The 12652-nt window shown below is 42.8% G+C and overlaps 1 protein-coding gene across 1 annotated transcript in view; it reads left to right on the top strand.

Moving 5' to 3' along the window:
* The window catches only part of ARHGAP10 (Rho GTPase activating protein 10), a 183960-nt gene that overhangs the window by 152264 nt on the left and 19044 nt on the right, over positions 1–12652 (top strand). Inside the window, exons 20-21 of the mRNA XM_060246668.1 lie at positions 3044–3203; positions 11425–11559. Of these exons, the coding sequence (XP_060102651.1) occupies positions 3044–3203; positions 11425–11559 (295 nt within the window). The remainder of the gene's footprint in view (positions 1–3043; positions 3204–11424; positions 11560–12652) is intronic.

Below are 12652 nucleotides of genomic sequence, written 5' to 3'. Positions count from 1 at the left end.
ATCCACGAGAAAGTCGTAAGCCTATAAGTGGGCACAGTTTGTACAATTCACCTCTAGCACCATGGGGGACCCGACGGTGGCAGGTCTGCCCGTGATCCTGGACTTTCTACTCGCCCTTCTAGACAAGGGACTAGCAGTGTCCTCCATACGGGTATACCTGGCGGCCATCTCGGCCAACCATGCGCAAATCGACGGGCACTCGGTGTTCGCACACCCCACCACAAAGAAGTTCCTACAGGGGTTGACAAGGTTATACCCCTCTGTTAGAGACCCGACTCCATTGTGGGATCTTCCGGGGGTTGTGGAGGCCTTGATGGGAAAGCCCTTCGAGCCTATGGCAACGTATTCTCTGCAACTGCTGTTGTGGAAGGCGGCGTTCCTAGTGGCCATCACCTCAGCACGGAGCGTAGGGGAACTGGCAGCACTGAGGTGCAATGACCCCTGTCTCCGGTTTCGGCCAGAGGGTGTGTGGCTCCATTCGGACATTACATTCCTGCCCAAAGTGGTGTCATCTTTCCACTTAAACAGGGAGATCTGCCTGCCGGTCTACTTTCCTAACCCGACTACAGAGTCAGAGAGGAGGCTCCACGCCCTGGACGTTAAGCGGGTGCTCTCCTTTTATTTGCATAGAGTAGGGCCCTCCCGGAAGGACCCTCGGCTTTTCGTCTCTTATGCTCCGGCCTCCTTGGGTCAGAGGATCTCGTCGCAGAGGCTCTCGAAGTGGTTATCAGAGACGATTTAATTGTGCTACTTGCTTCCAGGGCCTATTCGAGCGCATTCCACAAGGGCAATGGCTACCTCGGCAGCTTTCATGAAAGGTGTGCCATTGCGAGACATTTGTAAGGCTGCCACCTGGTCCTCCCCACATACCTTCACCAGACATTATGCGCTGGACCTTCAGTGGCATCGAGGTTCCTCCGTGGGCCGTGCGGTTCTGCAGTCGCTCTCCTGTTGACGGACCGTGCAACCCTCCTCCAGGTAGGCTGTTAGCTTGCTATTCTCCCATCAGTGTGATGCACAGAGACCACGAAGAAGATAAACAGGTTTCCTACTTGTAACTGATGATCTTCGAGTGGTCATCTGTGCAGTCACACTACCTTCCCCACTGCTGTCGGTCCGCCCCAGGGCTCATGCAGCGGTCAGAAGGAACTGGCGGGATGTCCGCTCCTGTCCTGGTGAGCATGCGCAGGGGGGCTTTTGGGCATGCGCACCGGGACAGGGGCGCGGAAATCCGCAGCTTTGAAGTTACTGATCGTGATCAGCGTCGGCACTTTCTCCCATCAGTGTGATTGCACAGATGACCACTCGAAGATCATCAGTTACACGTAGGAAACCTGTTTTTCCCACCCAGGAACTGGTTTTCCCTCCTGCAGCCTTCTGGGAGACCAGCCTGAAAGACTTCCTGTCTCTCTCTAGGAGGCCTCCTCAGAATTGCTGCTTCCAGACCGGAGGGGATGGGGGAGGAGGAAGAGACTAGGCTGAAGCCTGACTCCAGTTTGATGGCCTCTTCCTGCCAACTCCCAGGTAACCATAGACTAAAATGGCATTTCTCCACACCTGTGAATGTGCATAAGACATACACGGGCAATGAATGTGGAAGCCTGCTTCCTTGCTTGGGTTTTTCTTGCTTGAACACAGTATTTTTGTTTGTTTGAAATCAGAAACATGTGCTACCAGTCATACAATAAAATCACATTTGTAAATCACATTTATCTCTGTGTTGGAAAAGTAACAAGTGAAGCAGCTCTAAGTTAGTTCATAAATATTACTTATATTGTTATTTAATCTTTTAGAATATGTTTCTCATTGTGACATATGTGCCTGTAAATTAGTTGTAGGTATATCACTACTATTACTACAAAAGCCTTTGTTATGTTATGTGATTGTGAAGTGCAATGTCTTAAAATCACCCTCGCAAGCTAAATAGCTCTAATGTTCCAGTGAATGTGATTAGTTGTGTGTTGAAATGATTCATTTTAGAAACCAGCACTGTCTTCTTCTAACTTACTACCACCTAATTTATATTATGGAATTAGCAGGAACTAGGAACAGAGCCAGTCTGTCTTCAGATTGCTACTTTCTGGTTGTTCCCCCATTCCAGGATCAACAGTTTCACCACTGTATCTGATAGCTTTGTTTTTATTTTAACCATTCTGATTATAATTTTACAAACAGGAAACCTGCAGTAACTTGTGGGGGAACATCTTATTTATCTCCTCCCCTACTATTTCCTCTGTTCCTTCCATGAAAGCCCCCATAACCCCTCTCCTTTTCATTCTTCCTTTTCTTCTTCACCAGCCTATCCTTATTAGCCCCTCTGTCTTCACCTTCCCACTGACAGTCTCTTCAAGAAAACTCTGTTGCATGGTGCCATCTACCTGTCAGGATCAAGCTCAACTGCATAATGTCGAACTGAGCCAGGCCCAGTTGCACAATGAGGAATCCTCAAGGACTTGCAGAGGACACCTTTCCCTTGTATCTCCCTCCCCATACTATTTCCTTTTTGCCTGCTTCCTTCTCTCTTTCACACCAACCAACCAGCCTTTTGTCTCCCTTTCCCTGTCTTCAGTCCTGGAAAGTGACCTGCACCCTCCACTGCCTTTTAATGACAGAAACCAAGGTTTGAATGTTGGCAGTACTGGCATGGTTGCCTAGTAATGGCCAAAGAGGACATCGGTTTCTTAAAGTTATAGGTGCTACTTCTATGTTGGGGGGCTAACCACACTTTAAATATAAAAAAAGCCCACCAGGGACTTATTTGCATATTAGGCCACACTCCGATGCAAAGCCAGACCGAACTGCGTTCCTGCTCAAAAAGAGCCCTGAATATATACATTTTGGATTATTCTGCAACTCTGGGGCTTTTCTCAGGTTTGTAGAAATATCAGTCTTGTTTGTCCATGGCTCAGATCTCTGTACTTTAGTATCCACAGATGGTGCCATCTTGAGAATTAGACATAGTGGTGCATTGCCATTTGGATAATAAGTAATTTGATATGATTTAGTATTCCACTCTTGTGTTAAACTATTTCTTATTTTTCAGGTGACAGTCTGAGCCCTCCCAAAGAATGCACTCCCACTGGTAGCACGGATTCATTGTCTTCTCAGTCTCCTACAGCTGCCATCCCAAGCAGCCCTTCAGAGATGGAAAAGAATAATCTTATAACAGAAAGTGGTGACATAACAGACTGGGCAGTCAATCTGTAAGTAACTGTATTACAGTTTAAGGCAGGCATGTGATACAGAATTTTCTGAGAAACAGATTTCTTCTTCACCTTGTATGGCAGCATCTAACAGATTGACAAGGATAACTATAATTCATGGTTAATGTTTAAAAATATATGTGTTTCTTAAACAAGAATAAAACAAAGAAATGTATCTCTTCATTGTTATGTTTGCTGTGTGCTTCCAAATCTGAAAAGTTATTTGAAACGTATAACTTCAGAAGGAGGTATATGGTGCAGTCCTACCTCTAAAGCTAATTGGGTCTGTTCTAGCACCTAGAGCATATCACTCAGGGAAAATATGCAAAAATGAGAATACTTACTGGGACCTGATGGCAATCATGACAGCTTCACTGGATCCCAGCCCGCAGCTAAACCACCAACACCTGAGTGGGGTTTTCAATTTGTCCTCACCCAATTCATGGGCAAACTGTTAGAAGTGTTAATGAACTGAGGTGCTTTACCTCTAATGTGGTACTCTAATAATGGTACTCTAATGAGGTACTCTGCTCAGAAAGGGAGGCCACTAAACTCTGCCCTCTGCTCTCAGGCCCTCCTTATAGCCAAATCTGCAGGGACAAAGTAGTCCTGTAACCACAGCCCACTTTTTCTACCAACAGTGGTCTGTGATTTTTATATACACCATTGGCCCCTGACCTTTTTGAGCATGTAAGCACCTTTGGGATCTTGAAGGGGGTGGTATGTACCACCCCCAAATGGGTGCCACAGGAGTCAGAGCCGATCACATAGCTCCCTCCTCACTTTGCAAAAGAATCACATGGCAACCTCATTGAGAGCATGAAGCTGTTATATTAAAAGTCTGGCCCTTTGTCTTTCAAGACTATCTGCGTTTTTGTTGGAAGTGTGGTCCAGCTGCTGGAGAAGGAAGGGGTGGGCTTCTGCTTCTCCTGAACACTCATGTCCCCTCATGCAACAACACAGCTCCCTGGAGATGAGAGCCAACAAAGCTCCTTTGCAAAAGAGGCTTGTGGCAAAACCTGGTCAGGTCAAAAGTGCCACACCATCACTCTCACTCTCTTTGCCTCATTATATTCCATGATGAACACATGAAGCAACCTTATACAGAGAAAGATAATTAGTCTGTCAAGATCTGTGCTTTGATTGGCAGTCATTCTAGATGAAATTCAGTTTAGTGACATTCATTTCATATAAACCTTTCTCTTGTTTTCCATATTAATAAGACTTCTGTTTTGAGGGAGGAGGGGGTTTACCTTATATCTCCGTGGTTGGGAATAGAGGGGTTCCCCAGGGGGCAGTCCTCTCTCTGATGTTATTTAACATCTACATGCACTGCCCTTGCCCAGCTGGTGCAGAGTTTCAGGCTGGGATGTCGCCAGGATGCAGATGACACCCAGCTATATCTGTTACCTGGCAGCCACCCAGATAATCTGGCTGAGGGTTTGGAGGCCATGGTGGGGTGGTTGAAAAAGAGCAGGTTGAGACTGAATCTGGTAAATACAGAAGTTCTGTGGCTGGGGGGGGGAGCTTTGGGGTGGGGGAACAGACCTCCCACTCTTGATGGGATGCCACTGATACTGGCACCATCCATCAGGAGTTTGGACATGACTTTGGATGCCTCCTTGACTAAGGAGGCCCAGGTCAGAAATATTGCTAGATTGCCATTTTTCCATATATGTCAAGCTCAGCAACTGACCCCTTTTCTGTCATGCCCTGACCTAGCCAATGTAATCCACATAGCAGTCACTTATAGGCTAGGCTGCTGTAACTTGCTCTACGCTGGTCTCCCCTTGAGACTGAATGCGGCTGCACAAGTCCTGATGGGAATGCCATGGATAGCACATATACAGCCTGTGCTGTACCAGCAACACTTGCTACCAGTGGAATACCGAGTCAGATTCAAGATTTAAGGCCTTGAGTGGTCTAGGACCTGCATATCTCCAGGACCTGCCTCCTCCAGTATGTCCCCAGAAAAGCATTGCGCTCTGCTGACAACAATTTGCTGGTGGTCCCTGGCCTAAAGATATTCAGCTGTCCTCAACCATCTGAAAAAACCCTAGCTCCCACCTGGTGAATCTCTCTGCCAGACACCATGAGGGCTTTGTGGGACTTAATGCAATTTTGCAGGGCCTGTAAGGCAGAGATTTTCTTCCAGGCCTTGGGTTGAGAATAGTGATGGTTCCATCATAGCCGGCACCTTCCCCCCTCGTCTTTGTTTCGGCCCTCTTTTCACCTGCCCCAAGTCTACAGTGCAGTTCAGAGCAGGGTAGTAAATATCTGACACCATCTGAAACAATGTAGCTGTCCTTTTGGGTTTCTTGTTTTTAATTTGTGTTTCTTGGTTGCGAATCGCCTAGAGCCTTACATCTTAAGGAATAGGTGATTGATAAATTGAATATAATAATTAAATTATAAATTAAAAATACTTGTTTCTATAACAAGATAAAGATAATTTTAAAAATGAAGAAACTCTGATAGGGGAGGGAGAAAGAGATTGGGTAATAAAAATAAGGAAAACCTGAATGAAGAGAATAGAACCATATACTGCAGGGGTGGCCAACGGTAGCTCTCCAGATGTTTTTTGCCTACAACTCCCATCAGCCCTAGCCAGCATGGCCAATGGCTGGGATTGATGGGAGTTGTAGGCAAAAAACATCTGGAGAGCTACCATTGGCCACCCCTGATATACTGGCTAAGGAAGAGGTAATCTGGGTTCTTATTAGTTCTGATCCTCCAGGGGTTGTGGCTGCTACTGCACCCTTTCATTGGAATGACAGCAGCTGGTAACAAGACCTGCCTTAAAATGGCCCTTCCTACTTTCTAAAATAACGTAGCAAGTGCCAGGGGAGGTCCTGGAAGGCCATGGCACTCACAGGAACCATGTCGAGGAACCCTGTTTTACTTCAAGATTCAGGTCCCTTCCACCTGCTTCCCAAATCAAAACTCAGAAGCAGAGAGGACCTTGCATTCTTTGAATGCTCAGAGAGCAACCACTGTTCTGCCTGAACAACAACATATTTTTCTCAGTTATCAAAAAATGTAGCCACCCAACAGTGTCTGAATAGATGTCTGACGATTTTAGTAGATAATTGGGGCCTTGGGTAGTATCCTTCCCTGGATGGAGAAAACTTTACTAGATTAAATGAAGCCTTGCTTCACCCTTGCTCAGTAAATTATACAGGGAATGGGAGATCAGGGCTTTTTAACTGAGAAAGCACACAGAGATCTTAGCATTTTAGAACATGCTAGTCAGTGCAAAGCATATTTAACATTACCATAGGACGCTTATGGAGGAATGTATGAAGTGTAGCATCTCCCCCTTCCCCCCTCCTGGTACTGTTCAGTCTAAAAGTTCAGCCCTCTGTGCAATCATTTGGAAAAGAGAAATGTGGAATCACAGTGGCAGTCACAGTGGAAGATTGAAGACTTGTGCAGTTGCAATAGTTTTTCTGTGCTGTGTAGCCCAGGGAAACATTCTATTTTGGGTTAAACCTTTATAGAAGGTGAATAATACTAAGCCTTGTTAAAAGAGCGAATCTCTTACTGCCATTCAAAGCACCCAGAAGGAAGCCTATATAGCTGATTGCTTGTTAAAAAGTTACTATTACAGCTTTTGCTATTTCTTCTGTTAAAATAAAGACCTCACCTGTTCAGAATCAGATGTGCCTATTTTTTAAAACTACTTCTAATCCATTTGTGCCAATGTGGAAGAGCTTTCAGTTCAACTATCTTTGAGGGCCCCATTCACACATGATACATTTTCTATTATGTAAAAAGGTAAAGGTAGAGCACCAGCCGTTTCTGACTCTGGGGTGATGTTGCATCACAATGTTTTCATGGCAGACATTTTTATGGGGTGGTTTGCTATTGCCTTCCCCAGTCATCTACACTTTACCCCCAGCAAGCTGGGTACTCATTTTACTGACCTTGGAAGGATAGAAGGCTGAGTCAACTTGGAGCAGGCTACCTGAATCCAGCTTCCACTGGAATCAAATTCAGGTTGTGAGCAGAGCTTGGACTGCAATACTGCAGCTTACCACTTAGCACCACGGGGCTCCTGTGCCTTTATGTAGAGAATTGTATATACCCTGAGAGGATATCCATGTTTGTATTTCCAGTTGCTAGTAAATTCCCCAGTTTAACCCCAGTACAGAAAATGTGGTTGTCATTTGTTCAGGTAGATGTGGATTCCAAATGTATGTTCATTATCCTTTTCCGGAATGGTAAAAAGCAGAGCAACATGTAAAACATGAAGAAACACAAACAGATGAAGTAAGGCCAGGGTCTCTCTGGAGCAGCACAGTTCAGGGTGCCCATCGAAGTCAGAAAATAACCTCTGCTACATGATGAGTTACACAGAAATGAGTAGATATACTGTGTGATTAGAGTGGCAGATCTGGGACTTTAGGGATGTTCTTGGCTTGCTGGAGGCTAGACCCAGCACACACAAGTCATTTTATGAGGTCTTGGTTATCTTTGGGGCAGAGGCATTACCTGATACATTGAGGGATGCTTTGGGGGTTGAGTCTGTGTTTTTCAAACATGTGGAAATATTTGAGGAGAGTAGTTATGAATATTTTGGATCCACATGGTTTGAATTGTTAGATAACAAGCAGTGTTCTGATAATCCATATGTGGAAGGACTAGTTCTCCATTCTTCTTCATTGCTGCAGCTTTCTGACCTTTGGAGGGATCAGTGCTACAGTTAAGGGACCTGCATGGAGGAGAGTAAGGAGAGACAATGAACAGACATTGCTTCTCCTTCCTCTTCCTCCAGCTCGGCTCCACTGAGGGGAAGGGCAGTTTCATCCCCTTGCTCTCCTCGTTTCAGTCTACCATCCTACATGACTGTTCCTCTGTTTGGATTCTGGAATTCCAGGAATGATCCTTCCAGGGATCAGAGGAGGCTGCAGTGATGGAAGGGAGCGTAGGGAAACTCCATGTGCCTTCCACACATGTTGGTAGGATAATGCCCAGAGTGATATTTACCCTATATTAGAGGAAAATCCTGTTAGTTATTGTTGTGAACTGTTCATGTTGGTATGCTATGCACTTACTGCATCTAATGTTTCATTTGGATGACAGTAAAAAGTGTGTGAAATTATATGCTACTGAACAAAGCATGCAGTTTTTATAGGGACAGGTGACTTAATCCTATTCTCTTGAAGTACACTAAAAGTGCTGTTTCTGTTGCTGGGTTATTTTTCAGTTCCTTAAGTATTGTCCTGATTCAACAAAGCAACCCTTTAAGTCAGTAGTCTGCTAGAATAAATACCTTGTACTTTATTTTCTTGGAACTAAATTATCATTCTCAAATGCTTTAGCTTGGACAAGTACTCTAGATTTATGCTTCAAATTTATCAGAGTGGCATGAAAGAGCATTGTACTAATATGTTGACTGATTTGCTGAGAGGTTTACAGTCTACATTTAAAGAAACGAACTGCTGTTGCAATGTCTGCTGATTATGTCTGTGAATAAGTGTAGTATTTGAGTGTCTCACGTATTATATGTGGTAAGCTGTTCTGCCTCTCTGTTTTACCCCACTCCCAAGTAATGCTCCTTGCTTTTTTCAAAGTAAAGACACCTTGACCTTAAAAAGTCATCCTGCTACAGCTTTAACAACTGGGATTGCATCATTCTAACAATAGAGCCAGGGATGCATTATGCTCCCCATCCAACAGCTCACGTACTGCATAGAAGACACTTAATATGCAAAGAGCATGTATTTCCCAGAGCCTGTAGAGTATTGGATTGCATACTGAATCTAAAGTACATTATATGAGTTATTATGGTAACAGCATTTTAAAATCATAAAAAGTTCGGTGCCTGTCACATGCTCACTTTGACAGCTATAGAACTTCAACACTTCTGTGAACCACTCTTTTTTTTTTTGTCTAAAGAGCTGGTGTAGATTCTGCCCTCTTCCCTTTGTTGTCTTTTCTCACTGATTTTTGAGATAAGATTATTCTGTTTAGTACAGTTACCTTAGGAACCAGGCGGATAAACACCCAATGAAATCTTGTTTCCAGGGGTTGGTTCCTGAATATCTAGCTTATTTTCAGTTAGCTTTCCAACTGTCACACCCTCCCAAGTTTTTGTTTTAATTTAACTGTGCTCTTCTTGTTGAGCAAGGGCAGCCTCCCCTTTTTCTGCGGACAGTCTTGTCTATATTTCAGTCATCTACCATATTCACCTGTAATTGTCAAGAACTGCATATGTTACCACTGGAGTATATCTTAGTGTAGATATTTTTAACACACTATGATCCTGTAAACAAAGGAGTTCCCCTTTTTTAGAATTTGGTTTTAAAATTGAAATGCAAGATATATATAATAATATTATTATATAGCATTTCAATTTTATTTCTGAACAACATTTTAGAAGAGGAAATAAACTGATTTGTAGAGTGTCATGTGAAATAGCCCACCTGGCTATTTCACAGGCGGACTCTTTAATTTTTATCTGTGCAGTTGTTTCAACATTTCTTTTAGATAAAATGTTTTTCTTTGCTGTACTTTTGGCCATGAATTCCTCATATGAGCCACTTGTGGGAAGGGCGGGATACAAATCATAAATAAATAAATAAATATGTATCTGGAAACTGTTGCTGACCGAAGCACTGCAGTGATTTCTCCACAGCAGGTCTAATTTCTTGTAATGCAGGAGAGGAAGCAGTATGGCTCTCAGAAGTATCTGTGCTTCTTAAGGATTTTTTAAAAAAACCTTACTATTCCTAAGTATCCTTCAATTTTATACCATAGATAACAGTTGAAAAGAATATGCTTTGTCATTTGTCAATCTATTGCATTTTTATCTTTCCCTCCCTCCAAGGAGCCTAGGACAATGTACTTGATTATCCCGTCTCCATCTTATCCTTTTTAGCAACCCTGTGAGACTGGCTAGGCTGAGACAGAGTGACTAGTGAAGTTCACCCAATGAGCTTTGTGGCTGAGAGGGAGTTTGAACCCAGGTCTCTTTGGTCACAGTTTGGCATTCTAGAGGTTAATCTGTTAATCCCTATATGGGCCCTTTTGTATCACAGACTCAAACTGGTGTAATTTATCATGGCTTCTGTGGAAAGTCTGTGTCAAGGTACCACAGGCTAGGATGAATGACTTAGGTTTTAAATATTTATAAGTAAATGCATATACCAGGTAAAACAACATGCCACAAGAAACCCCCTTTCACTTCAGGTTAGACAGTTGGAAGGTATATTATCACTCTGTGGAATATCCTATGACTCACTGGTAAATCATTTTCCTTGCACCTGGAAGGTCCCAGGCTCAGTCCCTGGCAATACTCTCTCTAAGCTGTGGAGACTTATGAGCAAAAATTCTACTTCATGAGCTACTGGCATTCAAGTTGTGAGCAAGCGATTTGACTACTGCATAAATTAGTTTGTTCTGTGGCCATCCTTCCTGAGCTAAGACAAAAATGTGTGAGCCAGAGGCTAAACAACTGTGAGCTAGCTCACACTAACTCTGCTTAAAGGGAACATTGGTCCCTGGCATCTTTGGTTAAGAAGGATTGACTAGTAGGTGATGTGAATGACTTCTACCCAAGGCCTTGGGGACCTATTGCCAATCAGAGGATACAGTGGTCTGATTCACTATAAGGCAGCCCCTTACATTTTTCTTTGCTAAGGCATTGTTTTGCAGGTTTTTCAAATCAAGAAGAGGCTCCCTCTAAGTCAAAATCCAATGCAGGATAGCCATTTTATCCATCTTTCTCAGGAGAGATGTTAACTGGCGTTCCTGACAATATAACAGTCTGTAATTCCTTGTTAGGCAAGCTATTAGCAGTTGTTTGATGTTCTCAGGCTTTCATTAGAGCACACTGGCTGCCAACTAACCCTCCTCTGTATAAACGTCAGCATTTAGCTCAGCCTCCTCAATTGTGCTACAAGAGCACAGCATGGCTCATACTCAGCAATAAAGCTAGCTCAGTAAAGGATAAAATCATATTTACCTATATTATACAAAGCAAGAACGTTTCTTTTTATTAGGAGGGTTGCTATGAATACAACCTTTGTAGAAGGATGGCAGTATATTTAAAAGGTGTATTATGAGGGCAGAAAATTCATTATGATAGCTGGCAAATAATTTAATCGACTTCACTTATCTTGAAACTGAAGCTGACTACTCACAAAAGGTCCAGATTGAATGATACTGACTTGAAGGTACTAAATGTTAATTCTTTCCTGAAAATGTCTTCTTTCAGCCCCAGCCAGACTCATTCGTCAATGGTTTCCTGGATGAATGTGCAGTCAAGTACAGCACCTACCTCAGTAACACCAATACCAACATCTTTCTCTTTCCCCTGTCCTGCCGGAGAAACTGACAGACCAGCTGGAGGGTAATACTATACTCTTTAGCCACTTTTATTTTTCACCCCCATTTCTCTTGGGTAATAAGAAAAACAACATCAGGGGTTTTCCAGCTTGTAATTCACATTATAACAGTATATAGGCAGTGTGCCAGTAAAAGTGTTTCTTTTAATGCTAAGTACGTTTTAAGATAATAAACTTGCCACTTTTGCTTTTGGATGGAGGGGAGGGGCTTAGAGTCATACAAGGGAAATAACCTAGTTTAAAAGTATAGCCTGGAGTGTCTTTGAGCTCTGGCTACAATGAGGCTCTGTGGATGGAAGTGGGTATGGAAAGGAAGTGTTACTATCTGTGCTAACTTTAGACAGAAATCTACACATGGTATGACATAATTGAGTCATGATATTATGGATATATTCCACTTACAATGTGTGACTGTACCATGCATATCTCTGCAACAAGCAGTGTGCAGTGGCCAAAGCTGTTTTTTTTTTTTTAAATCAAATTCTTCTTTTCCTGCATCACTGCCCACACCACTGCTCTTGGTGTACTTTGGAATACTAAATAAATCTAGTTGCAGTTGCATGAGAAAAAAATGAATCCAATGTATTCCCATTTCACTACTCAAATTACTTCCCTTAATATACCATATGCCAGCTTGTTTTGATTGTTATGAACTATTAAAGTACAAATCAGAATGTAGCTTTCTGAATATAAGACATTAATGACTATTTAGATCATTTCAAGAGGGCTTTAATATTGCAGAAAACATTTCCCTGAAGAGGAGCTATGCTGTCCCCAGATGTGCTAGGATTTTTGTTGATTTTGGATTAATATGCTTTCATCACTCCTAAAGTCTCATCTGTACTAAGTACACATTATCTCCTTTGATAGACTGCTTTTATCGAGTAGCCAATCAAATTAACAGGTGGTATTTGGAGGGAAGCAGACGTCTTTGTTGGACCAGATACTCTTAATGTTAATATTTAAAATTAGGATGGATTATTTTGGTGCATAGTGTGGACAATATTTCCCAGGTTCTCTTAAAAAGTAAGAACTGTAACATTGATCCTGCAAAATGAAAAATTACTTGCTCATAAAAATCGTTGGTTTTGATGGTTT

The sequence above is a fragment of the Heteronotia binoei genome, chromosome 9, assembly GCF_032191835.1.
Source record: "Heteronotia binoei isolate CCM8104 ecotype False Entrance Well chromosome 9, APGP_CSIRO_Hbin_v1, whole genome shotgun sequence".
Taxonomy (NCBI): Eukaryota; Metazoa; Chordata; class Lepidosauria; order Squamata; family Gekkonidae; genus Heteronotia; species Heteronotia binoei.
Note: the sequence above shows the minus strand (reverse complement) of the source record. Positions and strands in the feature narration are given on the sequence as shown.